General features: G+C 36.6%; 1 protein-coding gene across 2 annotated transcripts in view; it reads left to right on the forward strand.

The window, feature by feature from the left end:
* The window catches only part of VPS35L (VPS35 endosomal protein sorting factor like), a gene marked incomplete at both ends in the record, with an annotated part of 53,842 nt that overhangs the window by 6,932 nt on the left and 25,424 nt on the right, over positions 1-21,486 (forward strand). For both annotated transcript variants that reach the window (XM_079542718.1, XM_079542719.1), the window contains 17 exons: positions 61-189; positions 4,300-4,384; positions 5,330-5,389; positions 7,396-7,492; positions 7,873-7,920; positions 8,960-9,053; positions 9,750-9,827; positions 10,422-10,544; positions 12,679-12,725; positions 14,708-14,819; positions 15,052-15,168; positions 15,498-15,551; positions 15,954-16,034; positions 16,830-16,892; positions 17,944-18,029; positions 18,873-18,953; positions 20,559-20,622. In XM_079542718.1, the coding sequence (XP_079398844.1) occupies positions 61-189; positions 4,300-4,384; positions 5,330-5,389; positions 7,396-7,492; positions 7,873-7,920; positions 8,960-9,053; positions 9,750-9,827; positions 10,422-10,544; positions 12,679-12,725; positions 14,708-14,819; positions 15,052-15,168; positions 15,498-15,551; positions 15,954-16,034; positions 16,830-16,892; positions 17,944-18,029; positions 18,873-18,953; positions 20,559-20,622 (1,419 nt within the window). The remainder of the gene's footprint in view (positions 1-60; positions 190-4,299; positions 4,385-5,329; positions 5,390-7,395; positions 7,493-7,872; positions 7,921-8,959; positions 9,054-9,749; positions 9,828-10,421; positions 10,545-12,678; positions 12,726-14,707; positions 14,820-15,051; positions 15,169-15,497; positions 15,552-15,953; positions 16,035-16,829; positions 16,893-17,943; positions 18,030-18,872; positions 18,954-20,558; positions 20,623-21,486) is intronic.

The raw sequence follows: 21,486 nt of genomic DNA on the forward strand, positions 1-21,486 counted from the left end.
TGACACTGCTTTTCCCCTTCTCTCTCTGCCTCACTAAGCAGACTTGTGTTTTCTTGTCAGGGGTCACAGAAAGAGCTGTTGAACTTGACTCAGCAGGATTACGTGAATCGAATTGAAGAACTCAACCAGTCTTTGAAGGATGCTTGGTCCTCTGATCAGAAAGTAAAAGCTCTGAAAATAGTCATTCAGGTAAGTTTCAAGTGGTTTTCTTCTGTGCCCTTCTGGTGGGTTTGGTGGTGTGATTTGTCCTATTTCTTTCAAGAGGAAAATAGAGTTTCTGTTAGTTTTCTATTTATTTTAGTCTGCACTGAAATTCATTTATTTTGGAGTTTTATGACTTCTGACAACAGTTAAAAATCTGACTTGTTATGTAGTGAAATCTTTTCTGGAGTTTATTGAAATACTACATGGAGGAAAATCTATAATCTTTAGATGCTGTTTGATGATCAGTCAGAAGTGGCATACCTGCTTTTAGAGAAGCTTCCAGTACACATGCATTTTTATGTACACAAGTTCACACGCGTTTTTATGGCCTGATGTAGAACAGCAGTATTGACTGGAGGTTTAAAAAAACAAAAGAAAGAAAAGTAGGATGACTCTAGGTTTTTATTTCAAAACTGCTTATGAAAGGAATGTGCCTTTCTTTATATCTTCTGTCAAACAGTTTGAGTATTTACAGTTTGTCTCAAATAGTACTGAACCAACTGCTGCTGTTTCTCTTTTTCAAAACTGTTAGTGTGTTATAGACTGGCCATTAACTAATTCATGTTTTTCTAATTCTGTACAAGGTGGAAGTGACCACAGTCTGCTTACTGGAATTTTGGTTCCAGTGTTGTGGAAAATAGATTGTTCAGAGAGAGCTTTTGGAATGGCAGTTACTTTGTTCAGAGTGTCAAACCAAACAGGATTACTGTTAAGACAAGTTTATTTATGCTGCCTGGTAAAGGGGTGGCTAAATTCAAACTTTCTTGTGCTACTCCTGAATAAATTAAAGCAGTCAGTTTCATAATATTCTGAAAGAGAACCTTGAGTTTTTGAATTATTGAATGGTATTTGATAGTGCTTCGTGCCATGCAGTGTAGCTATACCTTAAAGTCTCGTAGCTGTTGAACTTTATCTTGCAATCCTAACGTTTTTCAAGATGACAGGTATTCCAGTGTTAAAATTAGAGCTGGAAAGATGGAGGTTTGCTTTTGAGTACTCTTCTGTCTCTACCTATAAGATGGTTCATGTTGCCATAAGTTATGTTAACAGTCATCCCCAGAGGTAGGAAGAGAATAAAAATTTGTGTTTAGTTTACTAGTATAAATGGAACATGAGTAGAATGTATGCTTCAGCATACAGGCATACTGAAATCTGCCTTTTCTCAGGTTTTTTGGAATGAAAGCATAGGAAAAACTAACCCACATACTCTTTTACCTCTAATACTGTACTGGTTTAATACTTCTTCTTTTCTTCAATCATTTTACTGCAGTGACACTCCAAAATGCTGATCTCATCATGTTTGTGTTGTGTCTTATCAGTCCTTCTCATACCAGGCGTGGATCAGATAGCTTAGGTCTTAAGGGCGAAATGTAACAACTAGGGAAAGATAAAGGATAGGATCATTAATACAATCGTGCTGGGTTGGAGTTACCTGAGTACTGTATTTGTATGTGTAAGGAGACATGCAGAAGTAGTAATTGCAGCTTGCCACCTACTTGCTTATTATTAGCTCTTACTGCTCTGTGGATGTAAATCTGAAGGGCATGAAGTGATGTGTTTGAGGATTTTGATTAGGGTACGTGGGATGGGATTTCCATTTAAAAGAGTGGACAGAAAAAGGATATGAAAATGTATCTGGTAAAAGATAATAAGAGTAAATATCGTGTAGTTAATACTTTCCTCTAAGGCATGGAGTTTTTCTTTTTTCTTCTCTTCTTCCCTCCCCTGTACAGTAATGGCTTTTGGAAGCATCAGTGTTTTTCTCCATCCAAACTTACTAAGGGAATAGAATTGCTTGATTTAGGACCCTTGCAAACTACAGGAAATTCAATTGTTAAAATGTTATTTCTTTTTAACTTGTCTGCTATCTTTCGGTTTGTTTCACTTAAGGTGATGAGCTGTTAAAGGGGCTCAGAGGGGAATGGGACAATTAAATGTTCTCTTGTTTGATGTGGCTTTAAAAAAAAAAAAGCCACAGGCAGAGTGCATCAGAGGAGATAATGACATCTTTTTAAAAGCTGCAAAAGTGATGTAATGCTAATAGTCATCTGTTGGGTTTATGTTAAGTCAAGATTTTTTTTTTTTTTTTGTGCTGGGTACTCTTGTGAAAACAGCAGTAACTTTAGCTTAAATTGTGGTAAAGACAATAAAGGAAATGAAACACAGATAAGGGGAGATCAGAAAATGATGCATGACTTAAAGTGGCTCATTCTAATGTAATAATATGAAATCAGCAAATTATTCTGGAAAAGAAGTTATAGCTTTGTGAAGTGTGTGAATGTTTTTAATGGAAAGCAGCATGGAATCTTTGGAGGAGGGGAAAAAAAGACCAAGGCATATATTAATAATTTGTGCGTTAATATTTTCAGTGTTCTTTTACAAATGGCATCACTAATGTTTTTCAGGTAAGGTGGTTTTTAAGACGGGGTTCAGTCCTTCATTTTAGAAAAGTAATATCAAAACTGAGTATGGTTATCTTGGTGTTGTCTGTATATTTGCACTTTGCGTTTGAATTTTGTACAGCAGATGCACCTGATTAATGGAGAGACTGGTAAGAATGAGATGGGCATTGGGTTAATTAATGTGAACATCAAGATGAAACATAAAGGAGTCTAAAAATAACCAAGTAATTCTATGCTTAGAAAACAAGACAGGGTAGAAATCTAACCGTGTTGCTGATTCTTCCCAGTAAAGAGCATAACTTTAAGTCTTGTATCCTCTTAATGAATTAAGAAGCTTCCTTGACATCAGGCTGTGATTATACACATATATATATATATGTATATATAGCCTATAACTATTAGTATAACACGCTCATTCTTACGACAGAATGAGCAAGTTTGACCTTTCTGTTACTGTTTTCAGAAGTGGATACTGGGTCGGAAAAAGTGATTTAATTTGAATGTTACAATTATCTTGACTTCAGAACTAATTTATGAGTTCTTTCATTTAGATCTGGGGGGACAGGGCCTTCATTCTCTGTGAGAGCTTTAAGGAGCTTGAGTGTGGGAAGAGTTCTGCTTATTAAGGCAGGACCTGAATTTTATGGCCCCATAGCTGCATGTGAATTCCTCAAGTGCTGTAGACAAGATAAGCTAAGCTACTTACTCAGAGTAACCTGAAATAAGTTGATTATGTCTGTGAGCTCTAATAACTGTGGTAAGCATTTGTGGTTCCTGGAGGTACTGAACAGCAACTGAGTTGCCTTTCTCCCTGCTGCCCATGCAGTAGGACCCATGCAGTAGGACCCTTTCTGCTTTGGGTGTGAGGTGTGAATGCACACTCACATGTCTTTCTGGTGCACACTTGTCCTTTCATGATAATAAAGCAGAGACACAAAGCACACCCCTCATCAAAGCTTGTTCAAATGTCATGATCGTGGGGTGTCAGATTGCTATGTGAATTTCTGGAATATAATGAGAACCTGCAATTTTCTTTTACTTATTCCATTGAGACTGTTGAAGGGATGGAGGTGACAGAGACTCCTGTGCTGCTCAGTCTTACAGAGAGCAGAGGCCACATCTGGCTGATGCTGGGATGAGGTGGGACTCTGTCCCACAGTCATGTGGCTCTTCAGGTGGAAGCTGATCCATTCTGAATAAACCTCTGCCAAAGTTTTTGACTGATATGAACCAGTTGGTCTGTTTCCAAAAGGTTTGAGCTGGTCATGTGAACTGCAAAGATTTGTTTAAAAGCTCATTAGTTAAATTTTTAACATTTTTGCTTAGTTTATTATCAGATTTTTTGTTTTGTATGTGGGGCTTAAGCTGAGGGTGAGAAATCAGAAAATGCCCTTTTTAAGGAAGGAGTCTTTTTATGCAGCTTCTGGAATAGAACTGTCTGAATAAATGCACAAGTCTGCAGAGTCAGCTGAAGTTCTGCATTATGGATTACCTTGTGTAAAGGAAAAACAGCTCTGTGACTAATTCTGTTGGAAATGAAGAATAATCTGAAAAATAGGGTACCATGGATGGTTATTTTAAAGTTTCTTCTTTTTGGTGGGAAATTGTTACTTCCATCTGTAGGTATTGATCCAATCTGATGGAACAAAAGCATGAATTTTAATTGTTGTCTATTTTTCTTTTCCCTTTCTAGTGTTCAAAGCTTCTTTCAGACACCACAGTAATCCAGTTTTATCCAAGTAAATTTGTCTTGATAACAGATATACTTGATACTTTCGGTAAGTATAGTTGTTTTGTGTTGGGTGGTGGGTTTTTTTTGTTTTTATTTTTTGTACAAAGGTAAATTATCCTAAAACACTGAAATGGTTCTCTTTTAACAGTAAATATTTTTCCAATGTGCACATTTGGAAACTACTGATACAAATGTATTTTATAGTTGTTCAAAAAACTCACATTAGTGAACACTTGAAAATAAAAATATTTTATTTTGGAGCAGTTCTGTGTTTTATGTGATAGTGAATGTCCACAACAAAACCTTGGGGAAAATCCATGATCTCTGAATTTCAGCATTTAAAATGCTGTAATTATTACGAAAATACCTCATTTCTGACTTGAGCTTCTTAGAATCATAGAATCATAGAATCTTGAGTCTAAATATTTCATTCTTTGTACTTGAAGTCTGATAATTTTTCTTTAGCTGAGCAGGGACTATGAAGTGATCTAAATGTTACTAAATTATTTTAGTTTTATTATTTTAAAATTATCCTTCATGTGAAACTGTCATCCACTTAATGTTTTTCTATTGTTTTTCTGCTGTTACGGAAGGCTTGTGGTGGTGGTTGAAGTTCAAGGGCACATTGCCAGGATGTGCTATGACACAGAGCAATTGTTCTGTCAGATCTTGCTTCCTCTTTGCTCTTTCCTGCTTTCAGTGAAGTTGCTGAAGATAAAATAATATCCAGGCCCAGCAAAGGCAGGACTCTAGCTGTCCTTTTCTGACCTGGATGCATCTTCTGCACTTTATGGAGACAGATAAATGTTTTACAGTGTGCAAAGTGCTAAATGCTGGCTACTGATGCTTCGGTCTCACTAGAGGGCAGCACGATGGTAGCATGCTGTAAGGTTTCTTCTGGGTGATTTCAGTGTATGTTAATCAACACTTTGTGTGTTACAGTTTGTTAAAAATGTTTACTGGGGTTTTTTTGTTTGCTTGTTTTAACCAGGTAAACTAGTGTATGAAAGAATTCTGTCAATGTGCATGGACAATCGTGTCTCTTCATCAGGTAGCTTTGTTTTGTTTTTTTCTTCCTAATGTCCTGTGAAATAAATCATATCGAAACCGATTTGAGAAGAGTTAACCTGGACCCCTGCCTTTATCTCTTGCAAAAACAGTTCTGCTTTGGATCTAGTAAATTTTAGTTTTAAATAAAGTAAAGCGTCCATTGCTTGTAGCATCCACCATTCATAGTGTTTTTGCAAGCTTACCTTTTAGCTGTGAAGAACATATCTGAAGTGTAATAAAATGTGCTTGTGGTTTTGGTCTTGCTAAACGTAAACTGGGTCTTCCTGAGACTTGAGTTCACAAAGAATCATTTCTAAGCACAGAGAGAGTTAAATATGAATTGCCGAATTACGTGAGGGAAGATTTTTTTTTTTCTTTTCTGTTAGCATGTGCTGTCATCTTAAACTACTGCTTTTTAATAGTTTAATTTGTATAACTTTAACAGACAAAGCTGAGAGGCTCAGTTTTCAGTAAATAGATGTTTTTGTTAATAGTTCTGCTCTCATTAAGGAAGAATTTTGGAAGAAGGAGCAGGCTGGAGTTTGCTTTACTAAACTAGTGTGGTCTTTTGAGTTGGGCCCTTCTCATTTTTTTTTTTTTCCAGTTGAAGTTTCAACATAGGTGTAAAAGTGTATATTTAGCAGTTATGATACAGTGCATTTAGTATGTGTGCATGAGATACAAAACATTTTTCTTATGTAGTGGATAGTGCAGTGGTAACATTGGGTTGCAGGCATAAGTTTTGAGGCAGCAGCCTGAAAACAGCTGATACTTAATAAACTTGCATAAAGTAATTAAAATACATTTGCTTGTTGCAGAAGTGAGAAACTGTTCTTACAAACAGTAACGAAAGCAGACAGTTCCTGTATCACAGCCCAATTCCTAAGCACAATAACCTCCTTTTGGAGGGGTGATCTCATGCTGCAGTGTGATGCTGGGAGAACCGCAGGTGGGAGCTCCTACAGCAGCTCTAAAAGCATGGGGAAAAGGAATTTCTTCCTTCTTGCCATGCATGCCTTTCTGAACCCCAGAAGCTTTCAGGCCCAGCCTCTCTAGCCTCCGCGTTGATCGAGAACTGCTTTGGCCTAAGCTCAGGAAGAACTGCTTGCTATACGAAACCTGCGTCTATCTTGTGGCTTCTCTAGCCTAGGAAATGGGATACTTCCACGTGGAACAGGACCTTCTCTCTTTCTGAGGGCATGGATAAAACAGCACTGGTGTTCTAAAAATGTTACACAAGGAGTTCATGAGCAGATATTTGCTGCAGTCGCTGCTTGTTTAGCCTTATTCTGTGAGGACTTATCCTTCCCGACCGTCTGGGATGTGTGGGATCCCAGAAGCCTGTTTTGTCTTCTGATTCAAGTAACTTAGAGAAGGAAGAGGCATGCAATTGTGTGCCCAGCTGACCAGTGCGCTATCCCCATAACCCATCTGTTCCACTCTAGGGTGACAGCTTTTTCCTGCTGGCAGCTGGTATATACACAGCCCCAGAGCTCATGAAAAGACTGCACTGCAGTGTTAGGTGTTTAGCGTGCAAGAACAAGTGTTGTGTTAGTGTCTAGTATTTCCTGCTCCTCCTTCCAAGATCATTCTTAAAGTCTGATTTTTTAAAATAATCTTTAAGAGTGAAGAATTTGAGTGCTAGAACATAATTTACCAGCTATGTATATATGCATGCTGTAGATAAAAGCAGAGTAAGAAGTAATGGTTATGGGGAAGCAGGGGTTAGATTTTCTCAGACACTAGAGCTAAGATTAGTTTTGAGAGCTTGACTTCAGCTTGGACTGAAATGTTACATAACACAAGTTGGAAGCTCTAGTTGCCTTTTCTAGCTGTACATCTACTCAGTTCTTACTACTGTAAGAAATAGTGGAGAATCAAACATAACAGTTTATTATGTTGTGCCTAATTTCTTGTTGAAAGAATACAATTTTAAATCTAGAATGAAAAGCAACTTGCTTCCAGGAAGAATGTAAATATTTCTGAGTTGTTGTTTCTTTTCCCCAGATAATTTTTCTCCAGAGACTGTTAACGATACTGCTAAAGAGACTTGCTTAAACTGGTTTTTCAAGATTGCTTCTATCAGGGAACTCATTCCTAGATTGTATCCTTGTCAAAAGAGGCTGTCAGAACACATCTGCATGTTTTTTAGCAGACTTTTCCAAACATGAACATATTTACTGCAATAAAACCCGCAATAATCTGTGTTTATACTGACTTTGTTTTGTTTGTTTTGAGCTGCATGTCTTAAATTTTAAGCCATACCTGATACTCAACTGAAAGCTGAATTGGCTGTGAATAGCATGGCAGTAATAGAGCAGAGCTCGGGAATAAATGAAAATCTTACAGACAAATTGTAAAGAACAATCAAGCATAGTGAAGTTAATTGCAAAACATCTTGAAGTGTGTTTGGTATATAATGTTGAAGTTTATTTTTAAATGGCTTATACATTAGTTTTGTTCCTTAACTTGGCTTCTTTTCAGTTACGTGGAAGCAGCAATACTGAAGTGCAATAAATTCCTATCTAAAACGTAAGAGTGAAGTAAGAGTAAATGCTAAGTGTGGGAAGGATGGGGATGGTTGGGCTTATAAACTACTTTATGGGACTAAGTGTGCTCGTTCCGTCTTTAGTAGTAGATAGGGTGTTAATAAGTCTTTGAAGAAGCAGTGCTGAGTTTTTGATGTTTGTGGTGAGAATGCCATGGAATAAATGCAAGGTGGACTGTGGTACAAATTGGAACGCAGCAATGCTTGTGAATTTGAAATATATCTATAATTGTGACATTCAGGAGTTTACAAATAAAAAAAATCCCACCACAAAGCAGTGACTTCACATGGTGGAGAGGGAAGAAAGATTGTCAGTACTAGGAAAGAGGCAAAAAGGAGAAAAACTGAAAGGAAAATATTGATGTCAGCTTAATAGAAATAGAGTTGGAAGAACAAATTAGGAGCAACAAGAGTCTTGGTTAAAGTTTCAGATGTTGCCAGACAGTGTGAGTTGCTGAGCTGAAAATGTTCTTTCACATGTCATTGTCCTTTTCATTGAATTTTGAAATGAGTGATTAGCCAAATTGCTACTACAGAGACAGCTTCATTACCAATGTAAGGCACTTCTTGTGCTGGAATCGATGGGCCTCATCTCCTGGCACTGGTACAGCTCTGTCAAAAAGAACCTGTGGGAAAATGAGACATTCAAGGAGTTTTGGCAGTACTTGAGTTGCTTTTTTTTCACACTGAGTTACAGTACTGCTAGAGCTCTGCTGTTTCTCCAAAGCAGAGAAGTTTTCTGCTTACACTTGTCTTTCTACAATCCAAGTATACAAACCTGGGTGTTTGAACTGCTCCTAATGGCAAATGCTGCAGTTCAAATAGAGAGTATATGTTATTAATGTTAAATTTGCTTCTGAAATAGCATGTTAATAGGAACTCCTACCAACGGTGAACGTGTAAATCATGCTTGTTTGTCAGTCTACAAGGCTGTTTCTCGGGTTATCAGCAGGTGGTATAATTCTTTAACTTTAAAGATTTTTTAACTTTAAGTCTCATTTTCATTCCTGAAAAATCTAACAGGGGGATTTCGGAGTGTCTCCCACGATTAACGTCTGTGATTAGAGGAATTGGAGATCCACTGGTTGCAGTCTATGCCAGAGCATACCTTTGCAGGGTAGGCTACCAGATAGCACTTCTGTGTGGGAAACTTAATACAGCTAGCTCTGCCACTAATGAGGTGGGGGAGGAATTAACTGCCGTTTTCATCTGATATGGTCAGCAGCTTGTCTTTTACTTCAAACAAATTAAAAAAAAAAAAAATCTCTTACGCTGTTTCGGTTTTTTTTTTTTTTTTTTTTTTTTTTCCATTTTATTTGTATTGAAAATTGGTGTAAATAGCTTAGTTCCCTTTGCAGGTTCCAGCCTCACTACAGGACTTGTATAACTGTAACTTTCTATTACTCATCAGTATTATTCCTGTGTCTACTAATATTTTCATCTGGGGTCCTTCCTTCATTCCATCCTCAGAAATTTTTGTGCATGCTTTTAAGCAATTTCTAAACTTTTGGCTGGCTTTTAAAAATGATTTTTGCTGTAGCGTTTCTGTCTACAACAAATACAGGCTGCTGTACTGCAGGTACTGGGTAGACACTGATTTTCTTACCACTTGTAGTCCTGTGGATCTGATGTATGCGAACCATGTTTGAACTCAGTGTAACTGCCTTGAGTAATTGTCAGTGAACACAATTATATTAGCAAGTTTTGATGGGTGCAGCTAAGTGTATTCCTCTGGAAAATACGTTTTTTGTTTTACAGTTGAAGGAGGAGCATAGGTGATAGATATAAATGAAGTCCTTCTCTTTTACTACAGGTTGGGATGGAAGTGGCACCACAGCTCAAAGAAAGCCTCAACAAAAATTTCTTTGACTTTCTTCTAACATTTAAACAAGTGAGTAAATAGTATTTTTTTTATTTGCCAAATCACATAAGTATGTTGTAGTTTGCTTAAGAACTATATAAATACTTTTTGAAAACATTTCAAGTTCTTAAATCTAGATTTAGGATTGTTCCTGTTTCCAGATGTAGTATAGGAAATGTTACATGCACACTAGTAAGTTTTAACTACTCTATTTAGTATATTTCTATGTTTTTTTGAATAATCTTGTTGGTTTTTTTTTTCCCCAGTGTGCAAAGAATGTCTGTGAATTTTTATCACAGAATCATTAATGTTGGGAAAGACCTTTAAGATCATCAACAGTCAACCTAACCTACCGAGTCCATCACTAAACCATGTGCCATAGTACTTTGCTCACATGTCACTCCCTCAGAGGATGGGGACTTCCTAGGGCAGCCTGTTTGAATGCTTGCCCACCCTTGGTGAAGAAGTTCTTCTATTATCCAGTCTAAATTCTTGTTAGGAGACTCTTCCTGGTATCCAATTGTATGCTCTTGTTTCTCAGTTCCTAGTTAACGAACAAAGTTTGTCACTGTTTCAGTTAAGTACTTTTTCACTGTGGTGCATGTTTGTGTTCTATTTCGACAGATTCATGGGGATACGGTTCAGAATCAACTGGTAGTACAACATGTAGAAATTCCTTTGTATTTAACTCTCTACTCTCCTGCTATAGACTGGATTTTACAGTGTATTGCATACCATGCTCCTGAGGTAAGTGTGGTAATGCTCTGTACCAATGGAGATGTTGAAATGGAAAGTTAACTTGCTGAAGAACTGATAGGCCTACACCTATGTTTTTCCCCACTGTTTAACTGTGCAGTGCTGAGAGTAAAGCAATGCTTTGTAAACCTTAGGAGTGCTGAAAGCATCTCATGTAGTAACACCGTGTATTTTCTTGTTTGAAATTCTTGGAGAAGGTGCTCAATACAAAAGTATAAGTATTAAATATGAAACTGAAGCTTTGGCAGCATAAATGCTTTCTCTTATAAATTGTAAAAATTTATGGCAAAGCACATTGGATTATAAATGATAAAGCTAAAATATCAACAGCAACTTCAGCTTGGCTGCTCAATGTTTTATTGTCTAATACAGTGATTAGGGCTGAGATCTTGCTTTTGGAATGTTAAAATATAATTTGTTAGAATTACAAAAAACATTAAAAGCAGCTCCCCTTTTCTGTGTTTTGTGTTAAATGGCTGTATGTGTAACTGCTGATTAAGTTCTGCTCTCATCTAGTACAAATCATGCTAAGAGACATCATGTGGAAGGGTTTTCAAAATACAAACCTAAAGCAAATATGGACATTTGAAAGCACTGCTAACTAATCTTTTTAAAAAGAGGTACATTCAGGACAATGAAAGTCACAGAATTATTAAGTTGGAAAAGACCTGTAAGATTGTCTAGTCCAACTGCCAGCCCATCATTGCCATGCCCAGTAACTGTGTCCCCAAGTGCAGCATCTGCATGCTTCTTGAATGTCTCCAGGGATGGTCACTCCACTGCTTCCCTGGGCAACTTTTTCCAATACTTGACCAAATCCTTCAGAGGAGAAATGTTTCCTAATATCCTGCTTGGCCTCAAGTTGAACCAGGGGATGCCCATTACATCTTGTTCTATTGCAGTTATCTGGGAGAAGAGTCTGACCCCCATCTCACTGCAGCTTCCTTTCAGGTAGTTGTCCACAGTGATAAGGTCTCCCCTGAGCCTTCTTCAAACTGAATGATCCTAGCTCCCTCAGCTGTTCCTCATAAGACTTGTGCTCCAGACCCTTTGCCAGCTTTGTTGCCCTTGTTTGGATGAGCTTCAGTGCCTTGGTCAGAATCATAGAATTGTAGATGTTAGAAGGGATTTCTGGAGGTTACCTAGTCCAACCCCATGCTGGAGTAGGTTCCCTAGAGCAGGTTACTAAGGAAAATGTTCAGGTGGATTTTGAATGTCCTCAGAGAAACAAATTTCACAGCCTCTCAGGGCAGCCTATTCTAGTGCTGTCATTTTCCAAGTAAAGAAATTCTTTCTCATGCTCATATGGAACTTCCCATATTGCAGTTTGTGCCCACTACCCCCTGTATTGGCACTGGACACCACTGAAATGAGGCTAACCGCATCCGCTGGACTCCACTTGGTTTTTCTTTCACAGGTGTAGGACTGCACTTTTGAACCTTAGGAGGTTCTTTCTGCCCAGCTCTCCAGCCTACCCAGGTCAATGTACTATAGTGAGAGGTCCAAAATTGAATACAGTGCTTGACATGTGGCCTCAACAGGGCCAACTGCAGGGGAACAATCTCTTCCCTGCGCTGTTTCTAATGTTTTCTGTTGGTGACTTGTGTGTGCTGTTGGCTCATGTTCAGCCAGCTGCTGACCAGCACGCTCAGATCCTTTTCTATCACACAGTTTTCCTGCCATGCTGCCCCAGGCATCACAAAGCATTGCTGTGAAGTAATTGCTTTCTGAAGATATAAAAGTTATGCAACTGAGGGGAGAAAAATGAATATAATCCAAGGGCATTGAATATTTAAATCTCTTACCGTTTTTTTTTAATAAAACTTAAAAAAAAAAGTCAATTTGTACATGAGCATACAAGCTAGTAGAAAGAGCCTGAGTTTGACTTCCATAAAATAGCGTTTTTGATTATAATATTGCTGTACCCATTGTGTTTTTTACGTTGTACTACATTGCTGTTTCCTTGTGCTGTAAATACAGGATAAGATGGAATACTAATAAGATGGAAATATTGGAATGCGTTGGGGAGGTAATTAAAGCAGTTCTTAGTAGATTTTAGTACAGTAAAAAAAAAAGCTGAATTTATTTACAGAATCTTACTAATTTTAGTGAGTAATTCTTACAGGTTCTGCTTACCGAGATGATGGAGAGGTGCAAAAAACTGGGAAACAAGTAAGTATCGTGCAGTCCAGAAGGCATGAGTCTGTAATGAGTACCCCAAGTGCCTGTAGTAAAATTCTCCATCTCCATTTTGCAACCACTATTTGGATGCATTGTATGGCTTTCGTTACTCATGTAAATGACTGATTATAATTGTTAACATCTTTTTTCCAGAGACGAATTCTGCCAGGCTGTATATTAGTTGTAAAGCAAAAGTTTAATTCATTAATTTGGTTGCTGCATTGTGTCCCCTAAGGCAAAGTTTAAGAAGCATCAGCCCTGTCTGATCCCTGGTTGTGCTTCATTTTTCTCTGCTTTCCTTCCCTTCCTTACCTGTGCCCTCCTAGCTACAGTTAGCCTATACATGTGTTTTCCAAAGAGAGTTGTAAAGCAGCCAGTGCCTTTGGAAGAATATTTAGGTGACTGCTTTTTTTTCAAAACTAAAATTAGTATCCCAAATGTCACCTTGATGTCTGTGTGCAGACTAATCATGTTAAGTGAATAATTCAGGAAGATGGTCTGAAAGTTTTGGATGTGGTTTCTTTCTGAGCTTTGTGAATGTGATTTAGCCTACTCATGAGTTAACCTCAGCTCATTTTACTGCCGAGCTCTGTGAAAGTTTTCAATTACAGTGGCTTTTGATGTGCCTTACACTATTTAATTCTGCGTGGTTGAGGAGCTAAAATATGTTAATCACTTAAAGAGGAGAAACTTCTGCATTAGCATACTGTGACTGACCTAAGGAGTAGGAGAAGAACATGATTTTTAAAAAATGATGTTAAGATTGTTTAATCTGTATTAATTGTTTTATGTGAGTGCTGTGGAACTTATTTTTAAAATGCTTTTTAGCATCCCATTGTAAAGATGGGTTAGGTACCTCATCTTTCTTTTTATTTATTTTGAAATTGAATTATCCAGTTTAGATTGTCTAAAAACTGGTAAATTTCTTTTTAAGTGGAGTCACATAGCTTTGTCTTCTCATGGGTGTCACAGTGTCACAAAGCAAGTCACACCAGTTCATAAATCTTCAAGTAATCTCAGTATATTTCATAATCATGTTGCGGCAGTCTAAGTGAAAAACGTCGGCCTGCTTCTCTGCATTGCAAAGCACGTATCTGGTGAACTGGAAGTACTTGTCTAATGGAAAAAAATGCAAATTCCAGTTAAATTGCAGTGGGACCACTAATGCTCAGTCAGGAACAGGGGATGCTGGGCTATTTTAAGCATGCTATCAAGGTTAATTGACTCGTATTCAGACTGCCCACTTTGGAGTGGTAAGGACACAGTATTGCTTGGATTGTGCAGCAGCTTTGGTACTAACTTGGGGTTGAGTTTGCCCAAAGGAATTGCCTTTTGAGTAATACTGGATTTTGTTTCTTATATTTGCATAATAATATCAGTAAGGTGGATTTTGAAGTAATGAGTTGACTCCCCCACAGCAGCTTTGGCTCAGTAGTAATACAAACTTGGATCAAAGCAGTTGATTGTAAGTGTCTAAACATGTCATTGGCAATTGTATTATAATGAGTGGATGTTCTGTTATTGTTTTACAATCCTAACAGTGCAGCTACTAGAAATCTGATTTTCTTATGCACGTATGTATCTTTTTAATTTAGTGAGAAAAAACTTGGATAGAGCTTTGTCCTTCCAAAGTATACTGCTGTTCTGTAATTAAAAAGAAGTGTGTTTCTAAATACTATTTACTTGATATTTTTTTCCTGGCAAGTTTTTGGTCAAAATGATGGTTTCAAAAAAAAACCAATGCAGACCAAGTATTCTACAGGCTACTTTTTCTTTGTCTGGTAGCTTAAAATTAGTCCTTAAGAATAAAAGTTAATTTTCTAAGGCTTTTTTGCTCACCCCTAGCTTTTTCAAAATTTAGAAAAGATGCTGGATTGGTTTTAGTTGTCAATTTATATTAATATAACTTCTTTAATTAATAAGAACTTCTAGTTGCTGTTGAACTGTATTGATTTATCTTATGTTCATTGTAGTGCTCTGCTATTAAATTCAGTAATGTCAGCCTTCAGAGCAGAGTTTATTGCTGCAAGGTCTATGGACTTCATTGGCATGATTAAAGAGTGTGATGAATCTGGATTCCCAAAGGTAACATTTGGATGTAATATAACACTTCCTTTGTTGCTGTCTGGCTGAGTTATTTATGCTCTACTTGCATCTTTTCTTCTGCTTTCTATCCATACTCTGTTTATACTAGTTGCCTCCACGAGTTGCACGTTACTGAAATAAAAGGAGATCTAAACAATCTTTCTACGTGTTCTAGAAGAGTGTTGGACAAACAGGTCTTCTGCTTTTAATTTAAATTTCTCATTACTTTCAGCATCTTCTCTTTCGCTCCTTGGGGTTAAACCTGGCATTGGCTGATCCTCCTGAAAATGATCACCTTCAAATATTGAATGAAGCCTGGAAGGTTATAACAAAGCTGAAGAACCCACAGGTGAGTTATTGACAGTGCAATTCCATGTTGATCCTTGGTTCAGGGCAAAATGGCAGCTGTTGTTCAGCAGGCTGTATGTTTTGCATGGCATGGTTTACTTTTCCTAGATGCCTACTGTTGCCGAAAGTACAATCCCTGATAGTATTTTAATATAATCCCTCTGACCTCTTCTTGCCTACATAAGTAGTGCAGTTTTGAAGTATGTCATTATCTCCAGATCTTTAGGTCTGTGTAAGTCACACCTCTGCAGTTATTATTTTGATTTTTTCATGCATGTTTCTCTTAACCTCCTGTAAATATTGGTAATCATTGGACACGTGTATTTCTAGGATTACATCAACTGTGCTGAAGTGTGGGTGGAGTATACATGCAGACACTTTACGGTATGTGCTAATTTATTTCCTTTGAAGGTCTTCTCGTTCAGTGCCTATATCAGCTGTTCAATATTAGAAATAGAAAAGCCATGCGAGTTTAATATTTAAAATTCTTTAGTGTATGAAAAATGTATTTCCTTTCATGAAAGATGAATAGTGACAAAAGATATGGCACAAAGGAGTCCTCCACCACCACCACCCCTAACCCTGTGTAATATTTCTTACTTTTTATTGCACTGATTTAAATGAGGATTTACTGGAATACAGGCTAAAGTTCTTTGCTTAGCTAGAGCTGTGTAGAAGGCTGATGCTTAGGCAAATGGAAATAAATTATCCAACTGGTTTTCAGTCATTTGATTTCTATTCTGGTTTCATTACTTTCTTATGTAACCTCTTTTTTTCACTATACAGAAGCGAGAAGTCAATACAGTTTTGGCAGATGTTATCAAACACATGACTCCTGATAGAGCATTTGAAGATGCTTACCCACAGGTAAAAACTTTTTTTTTTTTTTTTTTAAACAAATCTGCAAAATCTGCGGATTTTCTTAGATTGAACTGGTTCTTAAACATTGCTGATGTCTCCTACAACAAAACAATGTTTTAAAGGCTGGTTGTAATTTTGGAATCATTTTGGAACAACATAATGCTGTGGTTTGGTCCATCTTTCAGTCCAGAAAATAAAGCTAAAACAGAGATTAGTGTATTTAGTGTAAGTAGCAATAATGAACTCCCAAGTCAACAGTAGTATTCTAGTGAGGCATGGAACATTGTGTAAACAGAAGTGAACATAAGTAATAATAAATCTATGTCTAGTTAAAATTGCAAGAGCTTCAGTGGGTTTTAGCATCCAGTTCTAGAGACTGTATGTCAGGTGAGATGTAAATTAGTTGGAGTGGTTCTAGAAGGGTTTTGTGATTACGTCCAAGTAATAGTAGAAAAAGTGCATACAAGAGAAAATCTAACAACATGTACTTTTTGTTTTAGTCTAGTGAGCAGGAGATCATAAATCAGAAAAGTCTGCCTTAGAAAGTAAAGAACAAACAAATAAAGCCTGGGTAGACTGGTTATCCACTCTTCATGTGAGTTCTGAAGAGCATGTTGGAAAAACATCTGCTAGGAATAGTGCAGCAGTATTTGATCCTGCTTAGCAGAAAAGAAATTGCATGAATGAACATTGAAGAGGCTTCCAACCCAGTTTTCTCTGAGTGACGAGAGAATGCTCTCTGTTGTGGATACTCTTAATTTACATTACAATCATTTTCCTTTTTTTTTTTTTTTTTTTAAGTTGCAGTCAATTATTCAGAAAGTTATTACCTACATCAGTGATTTCTCTCTGCTTTTTTCAGTGGTAAGTAGTATCATGTTTCCTAATTTTTTTAGGAGAAACTGTGTTGCACGGTTTCCCTGAGACAGTTTAGCCAAGTTGCATGTTTAGATTGTTTGGAAATTCACATTGTGAGAAGACTTTTTATCAAGTAAGTAAGTGCAGAAACATCTTGGGAGTTGTCTACTGCTTACTACTTAAATAGTCATTATTCTAACTGCACTTTCCTGTACTTTTTCTTGCTTATGCACTTAAATTCTGTAAATTTTGTTGTTACAGTATAGGAGACAATCAGTGAAAAAGAAAATATCACTTATTTGTATCTCTGGGTGTAAGTGCTGATAGCTAGCTGTTCCTGTGTTATCTTTTAACATGTTCTATCATAGAATTTAAGTTTGACATCAAATCACAAAGAAAATTAGAGAAGTCAGAGTCTGGGTAAGAGGTGGAAAAAGGAAAGGCAGCAGATGTCAAATTAGTGAAACCAGCTCTCCAGAGTAAAATTCAAGACTGAGTCTATGGCTTTGGAGTCAAGTCTTGTTCATAGATTGCTCAAGTACATCTGACAGGTTTAAGCTCACTGTATTTTTGAGATGATGCAGAAACAAAATATCTCAGCATCTGAACAACCTTAAGCCCTTGTCTTTGAAGAAAATTTGAATGTCCTAGACCTGGACATATCCTCGATGGAAAATAGGCATATGGCCTTTTTCAGTTGTTTTATACCCTAACAGTTGTTCCACAGGTGTCTGAATTTGTTGTGATTTTAAGCTGTTTCAATTGTATGATTGCTTTTTAATAATGTGCTACATTTGATTCAGATTGTTCTATGTTTTGTATTTTATTCTATAATCAGTAATGGTAATACATTTCAGCCATCTGTTTCCTTCTTTCATTAGTAGTATTCCAAACTAAAATACTGCCCTCAAAATTAAAAAAAAAAAAAAGATGAAAATTATTTTGGGGAAGAAAAAAGCCAACAACCCTGATAATAAAACTTACCCAAAATATTTATTTTATAATTTGTGTTTGTAAAAATACCTTATTTTAATTATTCATGTATTTGTACTTTCAGGAGAAATTCTTGCCATTTCTGGATATGTTCCAGAAGGAGAGTGTGAGAGTGGAGGTTTGCAAGTGCATCATGGAATCTTTTATTAAGTAAGTGGAGAATATTCAGATCAAATGCACTCTGGAGAATCTGGGCAACGTTCTGTAGGATTATTAGGGAAGATGGGTTGAGCCACTGTTTAGTCCACTTATCTTGTGAAGATAAATCTAGGCTGTGGGGGGAGTTGGGGAATTGTCAGTTTTGTTAATCTATTGATTGACTGCTTAACTGTTCCCAATGAAAGCTGAAATTGAAGTAATCACATTGATGCTACTTACTGTTGATCAACAGATGACTTGTTCCATGAGCATTGTTTCAACTGATGTTGCTTTAATTAGTTTATGAAAGGTTTTTTTATTCCATCTGACATCATCGTATAGAACTGTTACTTTGGTGTAAAAGAGGAGAAGGGAGTTCCTTCTTACAAGCTCCATTATATATTAAAAAAAGGTATTTTTGCAGCTGAAAATGCATTTGTAAGATGAGGTTTCATGCTCAGTTATTATAGAAGTCAGGTTCTTTTCAGTTAATAGATTCTTGGAAACGCCTTTTTCTTGATCACCTTTTTGCTTTAGATTACAGAATTGCAAGCAGATGCTAAATGATGATAATCCACTGAGAGAAACTGGAACAAGTTTGTTTTTTCGTAGAAGAGCATCTTAGCACATTCAAAATAGTGGGGGTTTTTGTTTGTTTGTTTGGGTTTTTTTTTACTCTTTTGTAACTTATACATTCTCACATGTACAAGAGTTGTACATGTACAACTGTACACTCTTGTACAGTCTTACAGCCCTGGTAGTAGGAATTACTCATTAAATATATATTGCTCTATTCACTGTTTTGCATCTTGACAATGCAGGATTTTTCATTGCGTTTTCTAAAACACTTTATAGGCATCAGCAGGAATCTACAAAGGACCCTGTTATACTCAATGCTCTTCTGCATATCTGCAAGACGATGCATGACTCTGTGAAGTAAGATTAACTTTACTCCTACTAATAACTGCTTACACAAACTTTGGCTTCTTGGTATACAATCTTGCTCATCTGAGAGTGTTTTATGATGGATTAAGGCATGAATCCAGTTAGTGGTGAGGGAAGAGCTGTACAATGAAGTGGTAGCACATGCTATTCTTTAATTAGTGCTTTATGTACCTGTAGAGAGAGAGCGAAACAGAATTTTGAAAGGAAAGCAGCAGCAATTTTGTAGGTTTGTCTAAGGAAGGCACTTAAAATACAATTAAAGATACTTTTGCCAATTAAACTAATGTCAGCTTTGAGTTATAGTGAATAATAAACTATTTATGAGCTTTCAATGAATATGTGGACATTAAAACACAGATTGCCATCCTCAATTTATCCTTTTATTTTGGCCACTTTCAGTCATAACCAAAGGTTGTGAAATCTTCAAAAGGACTCCTGGAAGATCCCTAGGAATATCAGCAAAGCATCATATTTCTAATTATTTTGAAGTAACTCTGACTTTTTTTCCTCACATCCTGGTTCAGGAAAGTCCCAAGCCACTTGTAGGGGCTCACTGGCACAGTAACAGTTGTTGGAGGATGACAGCCTCCAGACTGGTAGCAGTTTGATTTGGTATTGAACTGGAAACCTATAATTGACCTGGCGATCCCATTACAACTCTTGTGATCCTCTCAGAGTTGTCTCTTTTGATTGGCAAAGCCCTAATAAAGAAAATCTCATCATGATTATCTTCTGCTTTTACAGAATTTGTGTAATAAAACTATTGTCCTCTTCCCATCTGGTGTCTGAGCTATTGGTAAATGGTAATTAATAACTAAAGGTCAAAGTTGGAGCTGAGTACATAATACAGGGATTAAATTGTAGTTAATTGTTATTTAACTGTTTATCTGTTTTCAGTAAAACAGATTTGACTTGGTGGATTTTTCACATGATGTGAATTTATTTCAAATCTTATTTGAAATAGAATTGATATTAATGACAATCTTGAAAACAAAATTTTTACATATCAGTCTAGTTCTTACAGTGCTGCCTTTCTGTTTTAGTAACAAGATGTTAATGACAATTTTTAAATAGTGTAATAGGATTTTTCAAAAAAAGACAAGGTAGTGTCGTCTCTTAAATAAATACATTATAAATAAATACATTATTATACACTATTCAGTGTGTATTTGAAAAGTTTTCCCCCATAAATAGGATGATTTTTCTTCTAAAAAATAGGTTTACTTAATACTTTTCTATAATCAATTCCCTTTTAAGTTCTCAGGTTGTAACACAAGACTTAAGCCATTTTCTTACTTGCTCCAGTTGAGAACATTGAGCTTTGTCTTCATACTAAATCTAAGGTTCTGTAAAATGTAAAGAGACTCTTAGCAATTTTTATATTTCTACAAAATTTGGAATTTAGTGCATCGTTGTCTTCATGACATTCATATTATTTCCTTTGTTTTATAACTGAAATTATGAGGTTAGTGGTCTTAGCACGCAATAAATATTTTATATAGGCATAAAGTTAGGATGTAACATTTGAACTCCTACAGATAAAAAAAAGTTGTTAAGCAGTATTCAAGAATTTGCCATGTAAATCTTCTGTTACAGTGCTCTGACGCTTGAGGATGAGAAAAGGTTGTTAGCAGCTTTGATAAATGGATTCATAAAAATGGTGAGTGGCAGTTGTGTGCAACTGTTGGGGTGTACCTGATAGCTGGGATTTTCATAAGAAACAGGTGCCTATGCACCAGAATTAAAGATGGTACATGACTTATTTAAGGCTGCTGAAAACCTGAACCAGTGTATTTTATTGAGTATGCAAGTGTTGAAAGAAATAATGCAGTGTTGAAGCTGGCATGGTGTGGTATGGTTAAACTGTACATGTGTATTTAATCATATTTTTCTGCTTGTGTAAAACATACTGAGTATTTATAAGTTTAATAGTAATTAACCTTTTATACTGCAGCTTTAGAGAGATGATCACAGAAATCACTTCTATGCAAATGAAATTCCCCTTCCCATAATAAAATGATCCCATTTTATTGATTCCCCCAAATGGGATCATTTTATTATTAGGAATAAGATAACTTCTATCATTAGTAGCCCCACAAAAACTCCAGTTGTTGTCATTAAATTAATTTTTAGTCCCTCTCTCCCTTTTAGCAAATAGATTTAAGTTGGATCTCGTCCCCTGTATTTGTGATGTGGGTTTTTTCATTTGTTTGTTTGTTTACAGAGGTGTTTTAAGTTCTTCTCTTGGTATTCTCTACACAGGTGCCTGCAGTGCTTGGCTTTTCTTTCACGTAGTCATAACTGGCAGGCTTTGTCTCTGCTTGTCCTCGTTCTTCCTTTTAATTCTACAAATGTATCTCCAGGTTGTTATTTACTCTCTTCAGCTTTAATTTTAAGGCTCTATAATGTGGTGGCTAAAGTATTTGTATTAAGGTTTTCATGCAGAGTAATATACAAGGGCTGCTCCAAAAGTATTGGCTCCTATTTCATTGTGTTGGCCCACAATGTCAGAGGTGAATGTTGG

Source organism: Tetrao urogallus, assembly GCF_951394365.1.
Source record: "Tetrao urogallus genome assembly, chromosome: 15".
NCBI classification, from domain to species: domain Eukaryota; kingdom Metazoa; phylum Chordata; class Aves; order Galliformes; family Phasianidae; genus Tetrao; species Tetrao urogallus.